Source organism: Lolium rigidum, chromosome 5 (genome assembly GCF_022539505.1).
Source record: "Lolium rigidum isolate FL_2022 chromosome 5, APGP_CSIRO_Lrig_0.1, whole genome shotgun sequence".
NCBI lineage: Eukaryota > Viridiplantae > Streptophyta > Magnoliopsida > Poales > Poaceae > Lolium > Lolium rigidum.
In genome coordinates this window covers 208,253,610-208,278,677 of record NC_061512.1, presented here as the reverse complement: position 1 = coordinate 208,278,677, position 25,068 = coordinate 208,253,610, and the positions used below count along the sequence as shown (strand labels likewise).

General features: G+C 45.3%; 3 protein-coding genes across 3 annotated transcripts in view; 1 reads left to right on the top strand and 2 right to left on the bottom strand.

Annotated features, from left to right (window-relative positions):
• LOC124657003 (hydroxycinnamoyl-CoA:5-hydroxyanthranilate N-hydroxycinnamoyltransferase HHT4-like) overlaps positions 1 to 4,047 on the bottom strand; it is an 11,900-nt gene extending 7,853 nt beyond the window's left edge. The window contains exon 1 of the mRNA XM_047195636.1: positions 3,868 to 4,047. Coding sequence (XP_047051592.1) covers positions 3,868 to 4,047 — 180 coding nt within the window. The remainder of the gene's footprint in view (positions 1 to 3,867) is intronic.
• Positions 4,048 to 10,234: 6,187 nt separating this feature from the next.
• LOC124654157 (dipeptidyl aminopeptidase BI-like) lies at positions 10,235 to 17,419 on the bottom strand. Its single transcript, XM_047193186.1, has 11 exons — positions 16,885 to 17,419; positions 16,008 to 16,230; positions 15,782 to 15,923; positions 15,503 to 15,700; positions 15,086 to 15,220; positions 14,635 to 14,763; positions 12,963 to 13,366; positions 12,506 to 12,722; positions 11,869 to 12,059; positions 11,276 to 11,595; positions 10,235 to 11,125 (listed from the first exon to the last, which is right to left on the bottom strand). The coding sequence occupies exons 1-10, from the start codon at positions 17,417 to 17,419 to the stop codon at positions 11,415 to 11,417; spliced, it is 2,355 nt and encodes a 784-aa protein (XP_047049142.1). The 3' UTR covers positions 10,235 to 11,125; positions 11,276 to 11,414.
• Positions 17,420 to 19,905: 2,486 nt separating this feature from the next.
• On the top strand, positions 19,906 to 24,780 carry LOC124653875 (probable N-succinyldiaminopimelate aminotransferase DapC). The gene is made up of 2 exons (XM_047192936.1): positions 19,906 to 20,160; positions 23,470 to 24,780. Exons 1-2 carry the CDS (start codon positions 19,921 to 19,923, stop codon positions 24,619 to 24,621), a joined length of 1,392 nt encoding a protein of 463 aa, XP_047048892.1. The 5' UTR covers positions 19,906 to 19,920; the 3' UTR covers positions 24,622 to 24,780.
• The last annotated feature ends 288 nt before the right edge of the window (positions 24,781 to 25,068 follow it).

Below are 25,068 nucleotides of genomic sequence, written 5' to 3'. Positions count from 1 at the left end.
GAGGATTGGCGGCAAGATCCGGTGGGGCGAGAGGAGGAGGAAGACATGGTGGGTGGGAGGGTTTTGGAGTGCTAATGCGGAGGAGATACAAAGGAGAAGCTGTTCGGAGCGGTTAAATCGAAGGAGGATATAGTGGAAATTCAATGCCACAGCGAGTTTCCGAGGAAGTGATGCCTAAAAAGAAAAAAAAACTGCCGAGGTCACGCGGAGAAGTTGAGAAGGCAAGGCGTCATCATGAGGGATGCTGCGACGGTTCTGCCACGACATGACCCGACGAAGGAAAGCAGAGTGATTTTGGAATTACCAATTCCAAAACCAGGGGGGCATGTGTTATCACCAGGATTTGACCGAGTCAGAGGTGGGCCGCGATCAAGATGGGCTTAAGGAAATATACATGGAGAATTATGTGAATCGGCCTATTATACCAAGTTGGGCTTAATTGCCCGTGTATCTGTAACATATTAGATCTATTTTAGTTTAGAGATAGAATCTTACTCGTGCACGGTTTAGTGCATGCCCACGTTAGAAAGTCCCCTGGACTATAAATATGTACCTAGGGTTTATGGAATAAACAACAACTCACGTTCAACCCCAAAACAAACCAATCTCGGCGCATCGCCAACTCCTTCGTCTCGAGGGTTTCTATCGGGTAAGCGACATGCTGCCTAGATCGCATCTTGCGATCTAGGCAGCACAAGCCCACGTTGTTCATGCGTTGCTCGTCTTGAAGCGCTTTTAATGGCGAGCAACGTAGTTATCATAGATGTGTTAGGGTTAGCATTGTTCTTCGTTTAAGCATGCTTACGTAGTGCAACCCTCGCATATCTAGCCGCCCTCACGCCTATCTCGGGCGTGGAGGCGGCACCCCGCTTGATCATTATTTAGTAGATCTGATCCGTTACGATTGCTCCTTGTTCTACAAGGATTAGTTTAATATCCGCAATAGTTAGGCCTTACAAAGGGGGAGGATCCAGTGGCACGTAGGGTGGCGTTCGCAGGTCCTAAACAGGATGTTCCGAGGATCAACTTCATGTTGGTTTTTTGGCTTTGTTTAGGATCGGCTTACGAGCACCGTGCGTGGCCGCGAGGCCCAACCTGGAGTAGGATGATCCGATTATGCGGTGAAAACCCTAAATCGTCGTAGATCTCATTAGCTTTATCTTGATCAAGCAGGACCACCAAGTATTCGTGCACCCGTACGAATCATGGGTGGATCGGCTCTTTGAGCCGATTCACGGGATAACCCGAGAGCCGATCGGGGCTCGTATTTAACGTTTACATGTATGCCCTGCGGGAAACTAAGCGAGGCATCCCCATCACCTTCACGGCCAGGTATAGGTCGGGTGGCACGCCCTTGCACTTCGCATCGCCGCGTGTGACCAGAAGAGCATTGCGGGCCGTCGCTCGGAGGGGTCTCAGCCAGCCGCAGCTCTAGGCTCTTCCCGGCTCTACGGTGTTGACAAGGCCGCTGCCCGTCGGTGGGTTTTGGCAGTCAACAAATGGTAGGGGGTTTTGCGCAAAATTACAGACAAGTTAATTAAATCGGGATGAAGGGAATATGACTTTGATCCTTACATTTATTTTCCTATATTTTTTTCTCTTTTGATCATAGGAATAGTGCCATCCAAACTTCTATGGCTTGGTTTCCTAATCCTCATATCTAAACGGAATTTTAAAATCCACTATAATTTCTTTTTCACTCATTTTGTGGAGTAATGAGTCACTTTTGTTGGACCTTACTTATGTTGCACCTAAATAATTCATGTAGTTTTCATATGTGTTTGTAGTCCTCCATTGTACACTTACAAATCTGCTACCTCATGTGCTTCTCAATCATGTGATCCAATGGGACGGCTTTGTTTAGAACAACGAGGGGGAAAAGGTGTTTTGGAGGACATTATGGCTATAGGAGTTTTATTATTATTTGGTGTCGCTTGGAATAAATCAATGATTATATATGTTTCCTTTCAAATCATATATGGAATGGCCTATTTGCCCTATGGGAAGGCCTACAACGTTTTTTTAATAATAATAATAACTTCAATCTTCGTCGGTGAGGACTCAAAATTGGTGGTTAAGTTGTACATCCACTCCCCTAGCCACTTCTTCATTCAATGCTCTTCGATTTGTAGGATTCCAAAATCACAAGAATAGGAAATGCACACCTCTCAATGTGCACTTAAAGTGCTATAGGATTATGTTTGCAATAAAGTTTATTTGGCTGCATCATATGAAAAGCAAATAATTAGTTTTTTTTTAACGGGAAGAGGGGTCTCGAAGGACCCCGATTGCTACATTCATTCCATCGTTGGTGGAGTCAAAATAACATAAAGGGCCACTGAAAAAAAAGATTACATTCTGCCCCTGAAATTTTACACCAAACTCCCTAGAACATGAAAAAGAAATGAGATCCCGTCCATGTCTTCTTCTAGCTCCATCTCCACCGAGATCTTGCTGAATCTTCCAACTGCAGTCAACTGTAACACCTCCAGCGACGTCACCACTTGGGGAGGGCCCCCTCACCCGCCTTGTCGCCGGCCACCGCCGGAGAGGGGAGGGGAGGGGCCAACCGCCCCTAGGAGAGGAGGAGCACAAGAAGAACATGAGAGGGGTGAGAGCGGCTGGGGAAACCCGCCTGGGTTCGTTCCACTGGTTTTGCCGCAAATAATTAGTTACAAAATTTCATATGGAATGTAATGTACTCCGTCTAAAAAAATCCAACATAATTCAATCCTACGAGTAAGAGTAAGACAACCAACATAGGGCACACACATAAGGATTGTAATTGTTTTTGATCCGACATCCAAGCGGCATTTTTTGGAATTCCCTGATTAAAAGGGATTGTGTATGGTTTTTTGATGATTAGATTCCTGGGCAATTTTGGAGAACAATAGATGTAGGAGAGAGTAGACTCGGTGTCTCGGTCGTTGGACCACTCTCACCAATTTACCTCAAGACCATTGTACTAACAGGAGCTGGCACCTTTCAATTCCTAGATATTTTGAATTTGTGTGTTCCTTTTAAGATTAAAATCTTGGCAACTCATTCAGGGAGTGGACACCAGGTTCGGAAGGGCCATTACGGGTGCATCAATCAAGATGAGGATAAGATTGCATCTTCTTTTCTTATGCAATGACTTGCATTTGAGATATCTTGGGTTGCGAGTGTGCACCCTCGACCTTCATCGACTTCTTCGTGCTCATTCAGGGCATCTCTAGCCAAGCACGGTCTTACAAGTGGATGGAATTTGCTGCTCTGTTTGTATAATTGGAAACACTGTTAACAAAATTGTTTAAATGAGGGCATTTTCATTATCTAGCCGATTAAAGGGTTTTATAAAAAAAAGCATTGTATATTTATAGCTTTGGAGATTGCTAGCGAGATGGAATAATGTTAATAATCATATGGTCCTTAGGGCAGCAGCTGCAAGTTCATCTTCTTAGGGTGTGTTTGGCAGCCCATATCAACCCAGAATTTCTCATCTCAACAGAGATTTTTGGCCATACCTATGTTTGTTAGCCCGGGTGAACACAGATGAGCTATGCCCACCTCATACAGAAAATGCCCCTCAGCCTGGCCCGGTTGTGAAGCTCAAATCGAGCTTCACAATCCAGCCGAGCTGAGTCCATCCCGCAAACCTCCTCGGGGCCCCACCAGCGAACCCCCAGAGGCCCAGACCACAGCCCGGCCTCGTCATTTGCTCTCGAACGAAAGGAACGGAAAGTGGTCTCGCTCCCGTACCCGTCCCCAGGCCGTCGCCCGTCACCACGCCCTGGCCGCCCGCCGGCCGCCGCCCGCCACCACCCCATGGCCGCCGGCCGCCGCCCGCCGCCACCCCCTTCCCTGGCCTTCCTGGACGCCGCTTGCCGCCCGCCGCTGCTCCCTGGTCGGCGCCTGCCGCCCCTGGACGCCGCCTGCCGCCCCTGGACGCAGCTCCCGCAAGAAAGCCCCGCCGCCGACGAGCCACCGCCCCACGGCCCTACTCCCGCAACCGCCGGCGCCCCACGGCCCTCCGACCACCACCACTGGCGCCCCACGGCCCGCCATGGCCGGCGATCTGCTCCCAGCACGGATGGGGGCCTGATTGCTTTTTAGTTGTTTTGTTTAAGGTCCTTAGTGCAAGAGTTTGGACCTCTTTGTTTCTTAGGTCTTGGGAAAATCTCCACCCATCCGGTTGCCAAACAAAGTATCACTTCGAATTCTCTCAACACATACAAGCTAACAAACACATCATAAAATTCCAAATCAGCTTGTATGGGGTGAGATATCTCAAGTGGGAAAGTAAATCTGAAGTGACACGGGCTACCAAACACACCCTTAATTTCTAGGGATTTTTGAGTTAGATAGATCCCCTCAACATGTACCATTGTCTGAATGTATGTTTATATTTGCTAGTGTGTTGGTTTGGCGCTATTTTTGTAAGAGCATCTTCAATAGTTTACCCATAAGTTCCCTAACCAAACAAAATATGTGCAAGTGGAGAGAAGATTTGGCTACTCAAAATCTACAACTTCTGCAGCATACACTAGTAGGAAAACCCTTATAGGTGAAGCTTAGTTCTGTGGCGCACTGTTTTGAATGCGCCACAGAAACTTATTTTGTGGCGCACCATGCACGGTGCGCCACAGAAATAGCTTAATTTTGTGGCGCACGGTTGGGTAGTGCGCCACGAAACCGTGTGGGGCCCACATCCTGCCACCACAATTTATTATCAGTAGGTATTTACGTGGCGCACATGTCGTGCTGCGCCACGAAATAACTGCTTCGTGGCGCACCGGCCTTGGTGCGCCACGAAGTAGTTGATTCCGTGGCGCACCTTCTCCGGTGCGCCACGGAATTAAGGGACTTATATCATCTCGCCCGTGCCCTCCCCGCCTGTTCACCTCTCCCCTCCCGAGCCCCTCCCCTCTCCCCTCTCCCCTCTCCTCCGTGGTCGCCTCGATCCGCCGCCGCCGCCTTCCTCCGTGGTCGCCTGGAGGATTACCCCCTCTCCCCTCTCCCCTCTCCTCCGTGGTCGCCTGGATCCGCCGCCGCCGCCTTCCTCCGTGGTCGCTTGGATCCTCCATGGTCGTCGCCGCCGCCGTCGCCGCCACCTTCCTCCGTGAGGGGCGCATGCCGCCGCGGTCCTCCCATCCCCGCCACCTGCAGCACAAGCTGCCCCTACGGCGAGGAGGGGCCGCCGCGAGGAGGGGCCGCCGTCGCGGCAAGGTGGAGGATCCGCCGCCTCCTCCTCCTCCTCCACCCCTGCCGTCATCTTCAAGCTCGTCCTCCACCCCTGGCATCGGTGCTCTCTCTCCCCTCCCCTCCTGTCCCTCTTAATTCCTCCTCCGCTGCCCCTATGGCTTGTGTTTGCAAGCTCTGTGATCATTTGATCACCAATTGGTTGATAATTACTTACTACTTTCTCTATCTATGCATGTTGCTTGATATATCGTGTTGTTGCTTGATTTGTATAGCTTCTCACCATGTATCTGGTGGTTGCTTATGCTTTGAAAAGCATATGAATGGATGCATGATGCTTGCCAAGCATCCTCGTTGCCTAGCAGTTGACTAATTCATTTATCTGTGAAACTTTATCTTGTTAATGTAGATAATTGAGATGAACTACTTTGCAAGTAATGATTCTATTATCGTATTTACTTAAGCTAGATGGATGCCAACTATTGTTGGGGACCCTAGCTTCATTTTGAATCTGTTGGGTAATGATAAGTGTGTAGGCTTGGTGGTTTGGATGGTTTGGTGGTTGAATTGGCCTTTGCGATCATGAACTGCTGGCTTAGTAAATCATCCGGGATGGTTTCCTTCCTAGTTCCATTTGGAAGATGCTACTATTCAATTGGTTGGCATAACCATGGTGACTTGAGTTGGTCAAATTCCTGGTCCTTGCCATTTGTACCAGGCTTCACTTGGTCTATGATTAAATGATGACCAAACATTGTTATTCCACCCTATGTGCTTGTGTTTGACATGGTCGTTGCTATGTCTCCGTACATATTTACTTGATGGATTCTTGTGAGCTTATGGTATGCTAAAATAGAGATATCCACTGTAGGGGATCATGTAAATGAATGCCACCTGTGGTATCCTTTGAAGAAAAAGGACTGTTTCGATGGTTTTAAAATGCTAGGTGGTGCTAGGTGATTCGGCTTGGTCTGTCAAGGTTGGTTTTATCTCGGTTAACTTGGATAGGCTATGTGTTCTTGCTTACTTATGCATATCCATCTCTACTGGATTGACTAGCTTAGGCTTGGCCTCTCTCTTGCCAGGCATCACTTGGTTACTACCAAGTGATGAGTAATCCCTTATGGACCCTAGCTTTGTTTTGAACTCAACCGAGTAATGATATATTTCTTTTTCTTGTTGGCTTTGATGAAATTAGAGATATCCACCGTAGGGGATCATGTAAATGAATGCCACTGTGGTATCCTTTGAAGAAAAAGGAATGTTTCGATGGTTTTAAAATGCTAGGTGGTGCTAGGTGATTCAGATTGGTCGTCAAGGTTGGTTTTATCCGGTTAACTTGGATAGGCTATGTGTTCTTGCTTACTTATGCATATCCATCTCTACTTGGATTGACTAGCTCAGGCTTGGCCTCTCTCTTGCCGACATCACTTGGTTACTACCAAGTGATGAATAATCCCTTTGGAGCATCTGCTCCATGCATGCTATGTGTGTTTGAGCATCTTGACTTATGTCACCATGGTTGCCGGTTTGGTGGTGTTTTTGTACTTGTCGATGATTAGATGGTTGGTTGATCACTCGTACACTCGGGGTGTCGCTAGTGAGCCCGGTGTGATGGCACAAATATCAATCTCTTGTGCATCCTACTCGGCCTCACTAACGCCATCCCGGGATGTTCATATTTGTTTCGACCAACAAAGTATGAGGCATTCCATTTAGTTCATACTAGCTACTTCTTAATTGCATTGGCCTTTCTTCCATTTTAGTGCCGATGATTAGAATGTTTGGTCACCTATTGACATAGGCATCCCAAATGGGCCTGCCTAATATAGTACCCGGGGTTTATTGAAGGCCCACTACCCGAAGAATAAGAAGACTCGAGAGCCCAAGATGTATTTAAGGAAAAGATAGAGTTGTAATAGGAAGTGTTATTTGTAATCCGGCGGGATGAGTTAGAAACCGTCCCGGACTCGTAATCCTTGTATAGCACGAATCCCTCGGCTCCACCTATATAAAGGGGGGGTCGAGGGACGAGAAGATCATCGAATAATTGTCTGCAAACCCTAGTTTTCATATTCGTCGAGTACTTTTCGGCTGAAACCTTCGAGATCTACTTGCCCTCTACTTCTAACTAAACCCTAGCCTACAATCCATAGGCATTGACAAGTTAATCCCTTGTCACCTATACGCCGCAATATACTTTGTAGACGAGCCCCCCTTTCCCTGGCCGCCGTTCCGTGAACGAGTCCTTGATGAGACAACAACGCCGACATGCCTCTCCGGTGCAGCACCACTTTTCTTCTCTCGCCGTCCGATGCGTGAACGAGTCCTTAATGCCAAGACGGTGCCGGCCTCCCTAGCATCATGCCGACCCTGTTGTCGCGCTTCGGGCCGTAGTCGATCACGCGCCCTGCACTCTTCGCCTTTTGCCCGGTGAACGAATAGACTAATCGTTGGAATAGGAAGCCGATGACGGCCGATCGCAATTTAATCTTGCGACCGGCTGTCATCGGTTTCCTTATTCCAACGATCAGCCTATTGGTTCACCGGCAAGAAGGCGAACAGAGCGCAGGCGCGGACACACGGCTTGAAGCGCGGCAACACGGCCTCGGCATAATGCTCGGGCAGGCCGGCACGGTCTTTGCATCAAGGACTCGTTCACCGGACAGACGAGGGACCGGCGTGGTTCTCGCGCGGAGATGCAGATCGGCGTTGTTGTGTCGTCAAGCACCCGTTGACGGAACGCCGACCGGGGAAAGGGGGCCCTTCTGCAAAGTATTTGTGTTGACCAACAATGTATGAGGCACATATTCTATTTTGTCATTCCATTTGCTTTGAGATTTTCAAAATGCGATGATTAAAATGTTTGGTCACCGTACACTCGGGGTGGCGTAAGTGAGCTCTGGTAAGATAGCACAAATATCAATCTCTTGTGCATCCTACCCGGCCTCGCTTACACCATCCCTAAATGTTAATATTTGTGTTGACCAACAATGTATGAGGCACTTATTCCATTTTGTCATTCCATTTGCTTTGAGATTTTCAAAATGCCGATGATTAAAATGCTTGGTCACCGTACACTCATGGGCGGTGTTAGTGAGCCTCGTGTGATTGCACAAATATCAATCTCTTGTGCATCCTACCTGGCTCGCTAACTCCGTCCCGAATGTTAATATTTGTTTCGACCAACAAAGTATGAGGCCCTTGTCATTCCATTTGCTTTGGTATTTTCAAAATGCCGATGATTAAAATGTTGGTCACCGTACACTTGGGGGTGGCGTAAGTGAGCTCTGGTAAGATAGCACAAATATCAATCTCTTGTGCATCGGACTTGGTCTCACTTACGCCATCCCTAAATGTTAATATTTGTGTTGACCAACAATGTATGAGGCACTTATTCCATTTTGTCATTCCATTTGCTTTGACATTTTCAAAATGCCGATGATTAAAATGTTTGGTCACCGTACACTCGGGGCGGCGTAAGTGAGCCTGGTAAGATAGCACAAATATCAATCTCTTGTGCATCGGACTTGGTCTCACTTACACCGTCCCTGAATGTTAATATTTGTGTTGACCAACAATGTATGAGGCATTTATTCCATTTCTCTTGTGCATCGGACTTGTTGGTCTCACTTTCTTCCATTTTCATCATAGTAGGAACTGGATGAAGGACCCCGATGCAAGCGAGCCTAGTGGGTAGAGATGACGGAGCAAAGGAGGAACCGGATGAAGACTACTTTGTATCTCGAAATTGTGAATTTTGTATGAATTAAGAGTTGTATGCAAAACATTTGACACTTGCCACTATATATGTATCTCGATCGGGCTCTAAGTAATGTGATGATGATGTCTATGTTATATCTGTGCAATGTACATGATATTTATATTATATCCGAATGTTGCTGTATATAACCTCGTGTATCCGTGTATCCGTATTGCTGTCTATAAACTGCATGTGTATGTGTATAGCAGGCAGCACAAAAATCGTGTATAATACAAGCAAATTCTGTGGCGCACTAAAAACCAATTCGTGGCGCACGCTTTTCGTGGCGCACCTAAGAACAAGTGCGCCACGAAACCTTAATTCCGTGGCGCATGAGCAGGTGCGCCACAGAAACCTTATTTTTGTGGCGACGTTTCTGTGGCGCACCTCCCATGCGCCACAGAATCCATTTTTCGTGCACCACTGATGAGGCTTTTCCTACTAGTGATACATAAAACTAGATGCCACAAAAAAATTATTCTTGTGCATATGTAATCCAGATTAACTAATCCATATGAAAAACATGTGAAATAAAATCTAACACAAATAATGCATCATTGTTACAAATTTTAAAATTAAAATTCCAAATTCAGTAAGAGGTTCATCAGTCACAACACAAAGTTCATAAAGTATAATGCATGATTATCATCAGACCAAAAACATTAAACACGGAAACAACGAACTGAAGCACACAGATGCACATGCAGAAACCCAACTAGTTCCTCTCATACAACTTCCGGTCAACAACACTAAAGCTTTTAGAGCTACAATTGGTCATTCCACTTCCACAACTCCCCGATGAGTTCATCTCTATGTTCTTGCATTTTTTTTCTGGTGAACTAGAAGAAACCTTGTTGAATTCATCGAGGAGAGTCATCAAGAACATAGAGATGAACTTGTTGGCGGCATTGGGTCTACGCTGAAACATGTGTTAATTCCAAGATCAAGAGAGTCATCAAGAACATAGAGATGAATTCATCGAGTGGTGGAAGTGGAATGACCAACAAGGTCATTAGTTCTGTTCATTTTTTCCAACAATGTAGATCCAATGTTGCTGACAAGTCAAAACCAACTGCTCTGACAACTTCCTTTTCTTGCTACCAATCAAGGGCAAAACCTTCGGATGATGGCCGTAGACTAGCTATTATCCCTATCTTCCGGCAAGCTCAAGTGAGCAAAATGCCATAAACTCGCAGGAATTGAAGTGTCCAGAAAAACTAACCATACAAGAAAAAATATTGTTGCGCCCACAAGCTCCCAGCTCAAGTTAAGCACTGCCAGTCTGCCCTTCAAGGTACACATGCCACTTCCAGGTACACAGTAACACTCTTTTTAGATGCACAGTAACACATATGTTAGCAAAGGATGGTAAATCTTCGAACGCAATAATGACAATGATAACAGAAGGTGACCTTATCACAAGGTGCTATACCGATTGCCCCAAAACAGAACCAGTGCAAATAAACTACAAAAATAAGACTGGACAGATACTCATAGTTCATCCAATGAAATCTCTCTCCTGCTCAATCTTTAATATACTGTGCTTCATGCCTGTGATATATTTCCATCTCATTTGTAAAAGTTTCCAGCTCAATCTTCAATGGCAGTGCTTCATGCCTGTGACATCTTTCTGTCTTCTCATTTGTAAAAGTTTCCACATACATGGCCATCCAACTGTTCCACCATCCTTGATTTGTCCATTCCTCATTTGCTACAGGCATTCATAAGCTGTGAGAATTTCAGTGGAAGGATGAAAGAATGATTTGGAGCTTCTGCTGCGTGACTGGCCTAACTGTCACAGTGCACATGTACTATACAGCTGCAGTACATATCTCCAAGCCCATGAAGAATCAAGTTTGCACTACCTAGCATCCAGTTCACCAGTATCCGCTCTTTCATATACAAAATGAGTATCTTGGTATAGTTAACTCGAGATTGCAATGAGTAGATGACGGCACGTTCCACCTCTAATTCATGAGATACTATGTCAATTCCATGACTGAAGGGGAAAATAACAGAACTTGTTTGACCAGTATTATTAATTGAGATGTTCCAGCTAAAACATCATACAATTGGTAGCACCATAGCAGACCATGTTGGTGATAACAGGAGACCAGGCCATTTAGGGATAGCTTGAGTTGGCAGCTTCTCATAGTGCATGAATATGCGCATAAGATTTTCCTAGGACATATGGAAAGAAGCGATGAAAGAATCAATCTACAAACAATGTGCCTAGAGTCTGCCTAGAATCTACAAACAATGAATATGCACATAAGATTTTCTGAAAAGTTATTTCTACTCGCTAAGAAAGTAATTTAGGAGTATATTTACCTCATATAAGCTCCAACTGATGGACTAATCCAGTAATCCTTCAGATCTCGTTGAACATGGAGGAGTGGTGACATAGCACGCATTCCGCGTCACTCTTTTTGAGCAACAAGTTTAGAAGCCGAAAGACAAAGCATGTTGTTCAGGGATTGTTCACCATTTTAATTAGAAAAGCAGTTTCTGTTGCTAATTCCTTGGTTTCCAGATACTTGCTTTCTTCAACAACATCTGTTGTCAAGTTGAGAATTACAGGCCTCTCTGGATCATATTGAGTAAGTTCACGGACTTTTGCAACCCATTTAGCTGCTTCCCATACACCAAACCTATCATTTTCGAATACAACAATTGGTTTTGTCAAATACAATAACTAGAAGATCAGTGTAGAATACTCTAAATGCAGATAATTTACTGCATATGCAAATAACCTGTACATCCAAAGGTTTTGGCCTAGTATAGTACAGTGAGGATTGCAGACTATAATGCTGGAAGGTGCAAGTAATGAGGACTAGCAATTTTGGCCATGTACGCTGCAGATACCAATGGTCCAGGCAGAAGGGATAATAACTCCATAGTCCATACTAAGGTATAATGCATACCTTGTATTAAATGATGATGTCACAAACACAGCTGGGTAAGGAACATCCTTCTGGATATTATCATAAGGAGAATACTTCTTTATTGCAAGGAACTCTTCATGGTCCACAGGAAACCCAAACTCTTCATAATCAATGGCTGTGAGAGGTAGAATAGGATGGAGAAGAGTGTTGCAAACATCCAAAAAAGGGACCTGGAGGACAAAATGGAAGCTGCGGTCATGAACCATCAGGAGGAAAAATACATGTGGTACTAATAGCACATCTTGGAGATCACCAAGAATCGATGACCAATATGGCCATTTCAAGCTCTGCAAGAATTTAAGAACAATAATTTGCACACATGCGATCCATTAAGCAAAACAGCCATTAGTTGCTTTAATCTGTCGCATTGTAGAGACAGAAGAACAATAATAAAAAGATTTACAAGAAATTCACTAGGTTATTCTGAATGCAAGTTTGAAATATGTGCACCACTTATATCTGATTGGCAGATCTTTAGCTTTAGCATAATATCGAACTCATAAAGCCTCTAGACACCTTTGCTATTTGAGTTCAACGGGACTGTCATGTAATAAAATATAATGATTTTAAGGGACATGGAGTGAGATACTGATTGCTACACACAAATCATGTATACCTTTAAAACAGCAGCACGAAACAAATCTGGACGAGTATTAATTGCCGAAGCCACCAGAAGTCCACCAGCACTGTATCCCCATCCAGCAAGCTTATTTTCTTGTATGATACCTTTCTCAAGAAGAAATTCACCGCAAGAGACAAAATCATATATAGAGTTCATCTTTTTGGTACGCGCACCATCTTGGTGCCACTCCTTGCCATAGCCTCCACCACCCCTGAAACAATATGTTTTTTTAAAACTCAAAAAGCAAAAGCGGGCATGCCTTTGAATATGGCATAAGCTCCGTCAACCAAAACCATTCAAGCTCATTTGACATCCATTTCTCATTGCAATTTTCATTAGTCGGACAAGTCAATATGAACCTGGAGGATTTACTCCATGTGTTATCTTTTCAGAAAAAACTCGTTCGTTTGTTTCAGGCAAGGACGGCTAATTTAGAACACGCTATACATACCTAACATCAGCATATGCAATCACCCAACCACGATCCAGTAGGCTCTTTAACTCACTGCGCCAACGTTTATCCAGAATCTCACCATAGGCACCATGCCCATGAAGCAATCCTGGATTCCCCTCTTGCTTGTGCTTTCGTGAATATACCAAGGTAAGTGGAACCAAAACTCCGTCCTTCGATGGAACATCATAGTACTCGCAAGCATAGTACTCAGAGAGCTCATTCCAGTCACAATCTCCCAAATCTTGACTTGACAAATCAGCTCCATCTGAAGATAGCTTGCCCATACTAGAAGCAAAAGCATTCCCATACAGTACCTTTGTTCTCTCATGAAGCATGTTTTGTTGTTGCACTATTTGCCACTTTCCATTCAGTAAGTTGTAATCAACAACTGCATCTGGCATCTAAGTTGAAAGATTATAAAGTTACTGCTTAGAAATAAAATGCAGTAACAAATACGAATTTAATCTAATCCGTCGTAATTCCCTTTGGTGATGGAAAAAATAAGATCCACCAACATAGTTGACACAGATGTAACTTTAGTGCAGAAAGAAGCAACTGCGGTAACAATTTAATAGTTGGTTGCATGAAAGATAATAAGGATAATAAAGCAGACGATTTGAAATTAGTGGTAGAGATAGAACAGATTGCTGCTTAACTACCATGAAATGGATATTAAAAAAAGGTCCAGTCAATAAAACAATGTTTAATTTTTTTTTCTGTTTATATGGATACCAGAAACGTCATGTATAAATTTATCTTTCCATATAGGCAGTTAGGTAACAATTGCAGAAGTCAACGGTATCAAGATATAAAAGTCAATATTCTGTTGACAGAAATATGAGCATCTACAAGACCAAATCAATATCAATAGATCCACCATAGAATAATATTTCATAGTATATTTATTTAATATTGTAGATGTTTATATTATTGTCTATAAAATTGGTAAAAATTTAAAGACATTGACTTTTGACTAAACATATACTTGCTTTTTGGAACGGAGGTAGTAAGAAAATATAATCAAGATACAAAAACATAGTCAAACCTTTAGATATCAGAACAGAACAACAAGAAATCATTACAAAATGTCCTAAAGAGCAACTATACATGCAGATTATCACAAGAGACACTAAGCATCTAGCACTTTACCACCCTATAAAGGCAATAAGGCATAGCACTGAACTACCAATAGGAAAACACAATATGTTGTAAAGCACGCCAAGAAATGATTTAAATTACAAAGTAAATAAATATTGTGTATTGTTGGGAGGGGGTAACATCATTAATCTATTGTGCTACTTTATAACTGAAGACTGGAAGGCACCTTTCGTGACAACTGACAACAGAGCCCCGTCTATCTAGGGCCAATACATACTTTGATGTAAATAATTTCTCTTTGAGAAATAGCCAACTCGTGCATTTTGTACAGTATTGCATGAACTATGAAGTGATGAAGACCAGTTATCTCAACTAAACAATGGGATGTCACAAGTCTGTACTTGCGTAGATAAGAAAATTGGCGTCATTGCACAAAGGTAGAAAAAACAGTACAAATAATCAATTCTACACTGGTGTGCAAAGAAAAACCAAAAAGTAACTATCTGGTTGTGGATGGTACAGAAGGATGAAAGAATGAGCTAAGCCAGACAGCAGATGCAGATACACATACCACGGGTGATGATATTGTGAAACGCATTGTTGAGGAATAATAGTCATAATTTGGCCCAGATAAAATCTGACACACATGACTGGGAAGAGGCAATTCAGATGGGTGAAAATCTGATAAACGGGCAGGTACCTGAGAAGCAAAATGAACAGGCATATGAAAGTTATAATTCCATAACGGCACTTATTTTCGTACAATTATGGTTGCAGCGTATGAATAGAAGACAACAAGAAGTTTTGTTAAGAAATATGGTTGCAGCGCAGTTTCAGATATCCAATAGGCCATATAACCACAGACTCGGTAAATTTAGTGAGCAGCATAGATTTGCAATGTTTTCACTCAACAACAGAGTAACAGGTGGTGTGGGGACCATCACGAAGCAAAGAAATAAGTTGTATAATTTCTCAGATTAGACTCTTGTAGATAAGATCATAAGAAAGGAGAATTAACTTACATGAATATTTTCAGGTAGAGGCAGTTTAACTGAACAAAGACTGAGTCTCCTGCCTTGTCTCAGAATGAGCACCATATGAGTACTACAGAAGTCAACATCTTCAAGAATAATACCTGGTTCCTCAAGGAAAACATTCTGATTCAAACATCAAAAGTTTGGGTCAATTAGATAGCAAAAAGACACCATAATCTGATTTAATTCAGAGCAGGACTTTTTTCACAACAGCAGTTGCAACGAAGTACTAGTAACCGTACTTTACATGGATAATGCTTACGATGCATTTGCCAAAGAAGTATGAAAAAATCAACTGCTATATTCAAATTACTCATTGCGTTTTTATGAAGAGAATGTGTGCATATCTAGAGAACAAGTGCATGCAGATAACTTTGATATGACATAGTAGATAGTAACACGGACCTTCCAACTCTTTGGCCCAGGAGATTCCACATCAGACTGCATTAGGTAATGTGAATTAACACGAACACCATCTCTTGAGGCATCTGTAAATAAATACAGGCGTCCATGATGATGTTCCACAATGCAGTGAACTTGGGATTCACCTTCCCATACCAGTGTCATTCTGGACAAGGGATCAGAACCCTTTATTAAATATACCTGGACAGGGATAATCTTGCATAAGCAGTGAAAAAAGAACCAACTAAGAACAGTACAGATACGGAGTACGAAAAGCAGAACCTTTGAGTGTGTGTCTGAAAAGACATTTAACGTTATAAACCGAAAATCCTTGGTATGTCTGATATTCAAATAAATATTCTCACCAGGTTCTTCCAGTATGAGAATATCATCCTTGCCAGATCCAATAATGCTGCAATACAGCCTAACGAAACAAAAAAAAACTTAAGTTGCAGTGCACTACAGCAGAGCATAGAAGAATAGACGTAACAAAAATAAATCCACCAACCGATATGGTCTTCTGTCCTCGTTTGTAACAACATAAACCAGTGCTTTCCCATCCATAGCCCATGAAATATTAGAGACCCGGTCGGCACGAGGTTTATCACAAAGTGTGCCAGTCACCAGATCCCTGACCAATAAAGTGAAGGAGTCCTTATCTTTGTCATACATGGTGTATGCAATGTATCGGTGGTCTGGAGAAACTTCAGACAGCTCCTCGTATGAGTATCCTGCATACAGATAGGCTGTAGCTTTCATAATCTGTATAACCGTGAGAAAAGATGGTAACTAGCTTCCAACACCCACATCAGAACTAAAAGGATGTAGCAATTGCCTACCTCCATAGATGTACTATTGCATATTGGTACTCCCTAGTGCAGAGTGTGCAAAGAACATAAAGCATCTCCAAACAGGCAAACAGAAAAAATGGAAGGGTGCGGATGAACCAAATTATGTTCAGTGGACCTCTGATTTTATTGTTTGGTAAATGAAATGTGAAATATCTGTACTAATGTAGATTACTAATAGATGTGAGACCAGTACAGCAAGACCATCACACCAAAATATAAACAAAAATAAAGTATCATGATTCGGGGAGACAATTATGTATGGCATATCAACAAGAACCGAAACCGGTAGCATTGTGCAACTACAACCTAACAAACTTAGTCAGCACTAACTAACGAGCCCAAACTTCTGGCAAGTTCTCTGGCCTCTAAGGTAAAACATTGGTGAAAAATGTAACAAGTGTAGCAAGTCAAAAATGGTCTTCATGTTTAACAATTTTCTATATCACAATGATGAAAAAATTAAATCTAAACAAATCAAGCTCTGGAGACTGAACTTGAATGATAGCAAATACGAAAACCGATTTCGATGGTTACCTCCGAATCGCTCGGCCTCCTTGTTGTAATCCACAAGTTTCTGCTCGATGCACTTCCCCGCGGTGAAGTCGAACCCGGCGGAGGGGTCGCTGTAGGAGACGAACTCCCCGTGTAGCGCGGCCGAGCGGCGGCAGAGGACGGGGTACTGCTTGCCCTCGTCGGCGCGGCGGTAGTAGAGCCAGGGGCCCCAGCGGGCCGGCGTGGTGCAGGCCTCGGAGGCGAGGCGGGAGGCCATCTCGAGCTGGAGCTTGCGCGCGAGCCGGTCCGCCCCCGCGGCGGCCAGGCAGGCCTCGGCGTACTTCTCCTCGGCCTCCATGTGCACGTCCATGTGGCGCATGGCGGCCGCGTCGGCCAGCGAGCCCATCCACGCGTAGCTGTCGTGCCACGTCTCGCCGTGGATGGTGGCGGGCTCGGGTTTCTGCGGCGGGCGTGGCGGGTTGGGAGGTGGGGGTAGGGGTGGGGTGGTGGGCTTGGTGCGGCGGTGGATGTGGCGGCGGAGGAGGAGGCGGGGCAGGAGGTCCAGGTGGCGGCGCATCGTCGCGGCGGCCAGTGTCGCCGGCGGTGGCGGAGGCTGGGGAGGGTTTAGTGGGGTTTTGGTTCGCCGGATTTGGGGGAGGGGAATGATTTGGGGGATCGAAATGGGCTTCCGTGGTTATTTTGGGCTTTGGCTGGTAAAGAAAAAATATGAATTCACCAACAGGCCGTCTGGGCAAGGGTACATGACCTAGTGCCCGACAGGTGTTTGCGACTTGTCGGCCCGCCAGCAATGTCATCTCCAGCAGGACAACCCATATCAAACGTTTAAAGTGGATGCCGTCGAAGTAGCCTTTGTAGAGTCGGAGATATCCATCAACTCTGTCGCAGTGCAGGTTTTTTGAGCGGTCCTTCGTAAAGCCCCGGTCCACCGCGCGTCTGGCTGGCATTGTGCTTGTGGAGGATGGAGGCTGCAGCAAAAGCCATGTTTTGTGTCATCTGCTCGGACTCATCGTCGGAAGAGGAGTCAATTACCTCACCGCATAACTTTTCGAGCGACTTACACATGTCCATTTGCCTGGGTAGCAATAGCAGATCAATGGTCACCCACAATAGCGCCAAAAAATGAGTTAGGGAACCTACCTGCGCAATTGACCGAAGAGGTCTTGGACGGCGAGGCCGGGCGGCGCAACTGCCAGATGTTTGGCCCCCAAAGATGCGACAGATGTGGTGAAGAATTTACCCGACTTCGTTTTTGCTCTCCGGTGCGGCGAGGCCCGAATAGATGGCGTGTATTACGGCGGTGCGGTGGGGTGGCAGTGTCGCCCTAGGGTAGCAAAGAAGGGAAAGAGAAATCAAATCTACGCGATCGATTATGATGTTCCTGATGTGCGGGACCGGGTTAGAATACAAGAACACTTGGAGATCTTTTAACCTTGCAGTGGCAATCGGTCGATCTGTGTTAGAGCAGGTCTAACAGACCCCGTAAAAGGGGCAAACCCGTATAATAACCGCCAAAATACGGGGTTGGGCTCTACCCGGCCGTCTAGCAGGCCCCGTAAAAATGGCCCCCGCGTCGATTTTTCCCAGTTTTGGATACGGGGCGGCTCTTCGCCCCTTACTTGTGCGGGGTGGGAAGGGGAATACAGGGCCGAACCATCATTCTCTCATCCACTGCGCGCGAAGGATTTCAGGAAACCCAACTGCCACCGCCGCCCGCCAGATCTCCTCCGCACTGCACCACCGGCGATGTCTGCGACGGCCATCCGCTCCGGCGAGCTCCTCGTGTTTCCCGCCTCCCCGGGCGGGGCGCGCCCGTGGCTCCCGGACGACGCCGAGGTCCGGCTCACCTTCGCCGTCCGCACGGCCGCCGTCGCCGGGGTTCGCGGGACCGGATGCGCGGCGTCGATCGCGCCGACGTGCCGCTGGACTACAGCACGGCGACCGTTGGACCGGAGCCGCCTCGGGTTCGACGAGGTGGACTACGGCTTCGGCGTGTCCCGGTACGTATGCCCTCACGACAAGCGAGTCAACTTCGCCCGCGACGCTCCTATAAATCAGCCGCCGGCGCCCGTGCGCGAGGGGATCCGGGTGCTGAGCCGCATGGAGCTCATCGCCAATTACTCCAATAGCCGCGCATGGAGCTCCGTCCCGGCAAGCAAATCGAGATCTCCCTCAAGTCATTCGCCAAGACGGATTTGATTTTGCCACGCGAACCGCATTGGTTAACCGTATGTTTCATGGCTGCGGTTTGTGTGTCTTTAATTTTTCGGCTTGTTGATACAGTTATTTTCTATCGCTGATTATGTGGCCTCTGAATTTGACTCGTCAATTGTGTGTTCCGGGGTTGGATGCTTCTTCGTTCTCGATATGAGGCGAAGTAATGTTGTCTATGGTCAAGACCGAATAATAGGTGGGACTTCGGTGAGTGTGTGTGTTGAACAACTGCCACCCATGCTGGCAGTGAATACTGTGTATTTATCTCGCTATATTTGATCAAACTATGATGTCTCGAAACCGTTGTCAAAAACACCTGTTTTGAGGGTTGAAACTCGTCCGATGCTAGGGACCGTATCCCACCCCGTAAAACGAATATTCCGTATGATTCTGGTTTACGGGGTGAGGATACGGTCGTCATGACTCGGACAGTTTTCGGCCGGCGAAAAGTGAATACAGGGCCCTCTACTCGTGTTTTAAGGGGCGAAAAAATACGGGGCCTGTTAGACATGCTCTTAATTCACGTCGCCCCTGTTGGGGATGCCGTGAGCGAAACATGTCCAGATTCAATGGCACGAGACAACAACACACTTCGTTCACTCGCCGACGGGGCCTCGGTCTCGAATCGCGCAACGGCATCTCTCCTCTCCTCCCGTCCCAAACGACCCAACCGAAAACCCTCCTCACACACTGACACGCGGGCCAGACATACGCACGAGCCCACCCGTCATCCACTCCCTCGCCTACACAGATTCCCCACCTCGCACCTCGCCTGACTGACCGGCTCGCCCGCCTACGACAGTGGCGGCGCGACGCACGCACGCACTGGAGCGGCTGGGCGGCCTCATGAATCTGGCCACCTCCGCGACCACCACCACGACCACCCCGCGCCATGGACTCATGCCATTAAACCCCTCCTCCTCCTCCGCGGCCTCCTCACTCCGCCGCCCCCTCTTCGCCTCCCTCCGGAAGATCTCGCCGCTGACCCCGATGGCATCCGCCCCCGCCTCCGCCTCCGCGGCCCTCTCCACCGCCGCCTCCGCCGACAACGGCGCCGCGAAGCCGGCGGAGAAGCAGCCCGTGCAGGTCGGTGCCCCCCCACCCCGATTTTGGTCCCGTATCCCCTATCCTCTATCCCATGTTCTGTGGCTGAGGTTTCAGCTTCCGGGTTCCATCCGTCCGGCTCAGTGTGGCTATGCCCTTTTGCTTCTTTGTTCAGCAGAATGTTCTGCATACCAGTATAACCATGTTGAATTAAGTTTAGGAGCAGCTCCACTACTGCAAGTGTTTTATCACAGACAGCTGCGGTGCTAGGAAAGCAAAGTAATCGTACGGATAGTCGCGACTTTAGGTTGATGCCACCGCGTTTGCTAGTGTGAGTGGTATGATGATCAGCTGTACACAGATGAGGAACATTCGTTGAATACATAGTGCCTTATTAGACATGGCCCTTGCAATTGTAGCTTATTTTGTTTTCGTGTGACTGATCATACCACTCACACTATAGAATTACTGCACTGGGTTATATATAGACAGATACGAAGTTTGATTTTGTTATTATTGGGCTGGCCTACAGCTTGACCGGTCCTGCACTCGACCGGCGCCACGGTTCCGCCAGAAGACAGTGCAACGACTGTTTGCTTTGGCTATTCATTAGTTATTTTCTGAGTATATTGTTAAGAAACAACATCAAGCTAGCGCAAGAATGTCCGTGGCTTACAGTGCGGAGGATAACTGCGTGTGTTATGTTCCAGAATTTTAAAACATCATAATGGGAACAAAAAAAAAGTCTGTTTAAGAGAAAGCCGCAAAACTGTAATATACATATCGACTCTGTAGGATATGTTTTTCACTAGATGTTATAAAATTACTATGGGACCCCTTACACCATGCAATCATCCATAAGTAACAGCATAAACGATCCAATATATCTTAAATTCCCATATTCCCATTCAAGCCCATATTACTCCATACCTACCCACAAAAAAATTACTCCATACCTGATAATATGAAAAATGCAGATGGAAACTATGTGCCTTATAAAATGAATTAGAGTACTGCTTATGTTTTGTCCACACCTGCTGCCATGCCATATTGTCCACATGTTAGACTGCCGTTTTTTTCCGCAGCTATGAGCCAGCAACCCATCTAAAGAATATCAACGATGAACCAGGGGCCATCAGTCTTGTTGGTCAAGAACTGGGTGTCACTCGGTTGGGTAGCAGTGCGAGTGCAAAGGCTCCTCATATGCTTTCGCGGCGTAGCCTCCGCAGGGTGCCTCAGGTTGTCTTCTCTCTATAGAAGGCCACCAGGTGCTAATCCCTGGTTGGTCTCATTTTCTATATTAGTCTTGTTGCCCATTGTTTTCCATGTTGAAAAAATATATACTCATACGATATCACCCCGCATTGTCAAAGTTGCATTCTCTGATGTAAGGAGAATACAAATTCTGTATAAGGTAATGAAGTGTTCAAATAACTAAAAAGTGTTATACTTGCCCCCTCGTGTGAAGTGAACTACACACATTTGTCTTTAAGCTCGTCTTTGGGAGACGGTTATGTTGAGTTCTTATCCTGTTCTGCAAAAGAGCCATTACAAAATGTGCAGTCTAGTACTGCAGGTCCAAAAAAAACTAGGCATGTGTGCATTAAAAGGAACAATAGGATCACTTATGTATTTTTTAGTCATCATGCCCATAATCCAGCTTATTTCTGTATCAATGTGTTCGTTTTGTATTGTAATGCAAGCCATAAATCTATGAACTTTGCCCTAGTCAATTGTTGATTTCCTAGCCCATTCTTGACAACTCATTATAAATACAATTACAAGGTCCTCCTTTAAGTCATACTAGATTTTCATTGGACAAGATCGTGCTAGTAATAGAAATCACACAATATTTCTGAAACTCAGATAATGAGTTTGAGCTATTTCATATTTTGACAACATACATTTCCATGATGCGTGCATACGGTATTAGGATGCCCATCTTGTAAGACTTAGTTCGATTAAACACCTCAAAAAGAGATGAAATGAGATAGTTGAACATATAATTGTGAACCAAACATTTGCTTGGATTGTTAGAACTCAACTGACATAAACTTAAACAACATACTATTTGTACAACAGGATAAGTAACCTTAAATATTCAAAACTCAACTGACATAAGCCAGCTGATTCTTGTATAACTACCATAATAATATTATCAAAATGGAATTCTTTTTCTATTTGTCCTAGTTTGTTATGAATAATGCTCCCTCCGTTCCTTTCTATAGTGCCTATAGATTTTTGGCACGGAAATTAGCGCAAGAGTATTTTCTACACAAGACCCCCTGGCTGAATGATTTGAGATCAGACTAAAATTAGGGAAATCGATAACTTCCTAACTTACCGTAACAAATCCCACAAATCTGTCTGGTCGACTCTTCATATATGTGGTTCTTCATAAATCCCAGTTTGTAAGTGCCTTCGTATTTCGAGATTTAACTTTGGCCATCAATTAATAGATCAATAATAGATGAGTCACGTGACACAAAATCTGTATCACTGGGATCTCCTATTGAATATGAATTCAATGGTATATTTTTTGTGGACATTACCCATATTTCTTTGGTCAAATGATGGTCAAATGTGAACCTGGAAATGCATGGATTCCTTATAAATTGGGACGGAGGGAGGGAGCACAGAGTTTGGAGCAGTTTGATTGTTTTAACAACATACTCCCTCCGTTCCTTGATATAAGGTGTATAGTTTTTCCCAAAAAACCTCCAAAATATAAGGTGTATTACGTAGAACCACTCGTTTTGACATTTTTTTACGGATTTGATTGTATTTTCTTAGCTCATGCAAACTCCTATATTTTCTCAAAGCAATAACTCAGGGGTAATCTTGCCCAAAACTCGTGTAACTTACCCTCAATGTGTGTTACTTAATTTCCGTGCCAAAAACTATACACCCTATATCTAGGAACAGAGGGAGTATATTTTTGGGTATGCATACCTATGGAATTGCTAGGCGGGTGCCTAAAAGAGATGACAGAAGATAGGTTGTACACAGAAAATTGTCAACCAAACATAGCTTGGAGCCTTGGATTTTGCTGAGGCATGACAGATTGTAATGTTGAATCAACAGTTAAAAGATAAAAAGGTCAAATTACAAACCTGTTATGTGTACAACACGATGCATATCTTTCATGTTCAATATGAGATGTTAAAGGTCAACTCACATGAACTTGATGATTCTCTTATAACTCCCACAATAATATGATTAAACAGAAATTATTATTGGATTTTTCTATTTTTGTTCGGACTAATGCAAGATTTTCTAAATGACTTGAATTCTACCTCTTGTAATAGCATACAAACTTGAGCTCGTGATTTGATCTCTTCTCTATTGCAGGTCGCGAAGCGGTTGGAGAAGTTCAAGACAACAATTTTCACACAGATGAGCATGCTTGCGGTGAAGCATGGAGCAATAAACCTTGGCCAGGGCTTTCCCAATTTTGATGGCCCTGACTTTGTCAAGGAGGCTGCTATCAAGGCTATCAGTGCTGGAAAGAATCAGTATGCAAGAGGATATGGTGTGCCTGAACTGAATTCAGCTGTCGCTGAAAGATTCCTGAAGGACAGCGGGTTGCAAGTGGATCCTGATAAGGAAGTTACTGTTACATCTGGGTGCACAGAAGCAATAGCTGCAACGATATTGGGTCTGATCAACCCTGGGGATGAAGTGATATTGTTTGCTCCATTCTATGACTCGTACGAGGCTACGCTGTCCATGGCTGGTGCTGATGTCAAAGCCATTACACTCCGCCCTCCAGATTTTGCAGTCCCTCTTGAGGAGCTGAAGGCTGCAGTCTCGAAGAACACTAGAGCAATAATGATAAACACACCTCACAATCCTACTGGGAAGATGTTCACGAGGGAGGAACTTGAGTTCATTGCTGATCTCTGCAAGGAGAACGATGTGCTGCTCTTTGCCGATGAGGTCTATGACAAGTTAGCATTTGAGGCGGATCACATATCAATGGCTTCTATCCCTGGCATGTACGAGAGGACCGTCACGATGAACTCTCTGGGGAAGACATTCTCCTTAACCGGATGGAAGATCGGCTGGGCGATCGCACCTCCTCACCTGACATGGGGCGTGAGGCAGGCGCACTCGTTCCTCACATTTGCCACCTCCACACCTATGCAGTCAGCTGCGGCAGCAGCTCTGCGAGCACCGGAGAGCTACTTCGAGGAGCTGAAGAGGGACTACGGCGCGAAGAAAGCGCTGCTGGTCGACGGGCTCAAGGCCGCAGGCTTCATTGTCTACCCTTCAAGTGGAACCTACTTCGTGATGGTGGATCACACCCCGTTCGGGTTCGACAACGATGTCGAGTTCTGCGAGTATCTGATCCGTGAGGTCGGCGTCGTCGCCATCCCGCCGAGCGTGTTCTACCTGAACCCCGAGGACGGGAAGAACCTGGTGCGGTTCACCTTCTGCAAGGACGACGACACACTCAGAGCCGCGGTCGACAGGATGAAGGCCAAGCTCAGGAAAAAGTAAATGATTCAGTTTTTTTTTCTTTTTACAGCGGCATCACATACATGATTGGGGCTTTCTCATGTAGTTGTTGATTGTTGAATAAAACCTGCCTGATATGAACTGCACTCCAGTGCATGTACACTTATCTTGCAGTAGGTATGTATCCTGTCAGTGACTTCATCTCTTGCGTTCGTTACTGTTTGTCTGCGTTGGCCGACGCTGATAAATCAGGGTAGCTGACGGTACTAACCTTGTGCAGAGCAACCTACGGCTGCTACTTGCCCGAGCTTTTTCACCTGTCCTGTCAGCAGTATATCGAGTATCAACTTATGAAAGCAATGCTTTTGTAGGAGAAAAAATATTTATACTTCCGCTTCTGTGGTTCCAACCTTTCTACAGATGATGATCTAACAAAATTGCAGCCGTTGTCGTGTCAAGTTGCTCGAGAGCCAAATAACTGCAACAAGC

Bases quoted from the DNA above. Each gene is read 5' to 3' on its own strand.
- LOC124654157 (XM_047193186.1), bottom strand. From the start codon at position 17,419: ATGCGCCGCCACCTGGACCTCCTGCCCCGCCTCCTCCTCCGCCGCCAC. The intron at 15,924-16,007 runs GTTGGTGGATTT...TTGTTTCGTTAG, and splicing joins GAGGACAGAAGACCATATCG to GCTGTATTGCAGCATTATTG. The intron at 15,221-15,502 runs GTCCGTGTTACT...TGTTTGAATCAG, and splicing joins CTGGGCCAAAGAGTTGGAAG to AATGTTTTCCTTGAGGAACC.
- LOC124653875 (XM_047192936.1), top strand. From the start codon at position 19,921: ATGAATCTGGCCACCTCCGCGACCACCACCACGACCACCCCGCGCCAT. The intron at 20,161-23,469 runs GTCGGTGCCCCC...TCTCTATTGCAG, and splicing joins CGGAGAAGCAGCCCGTGCAG to GTCGCGAAGCGGTTGGAGAA.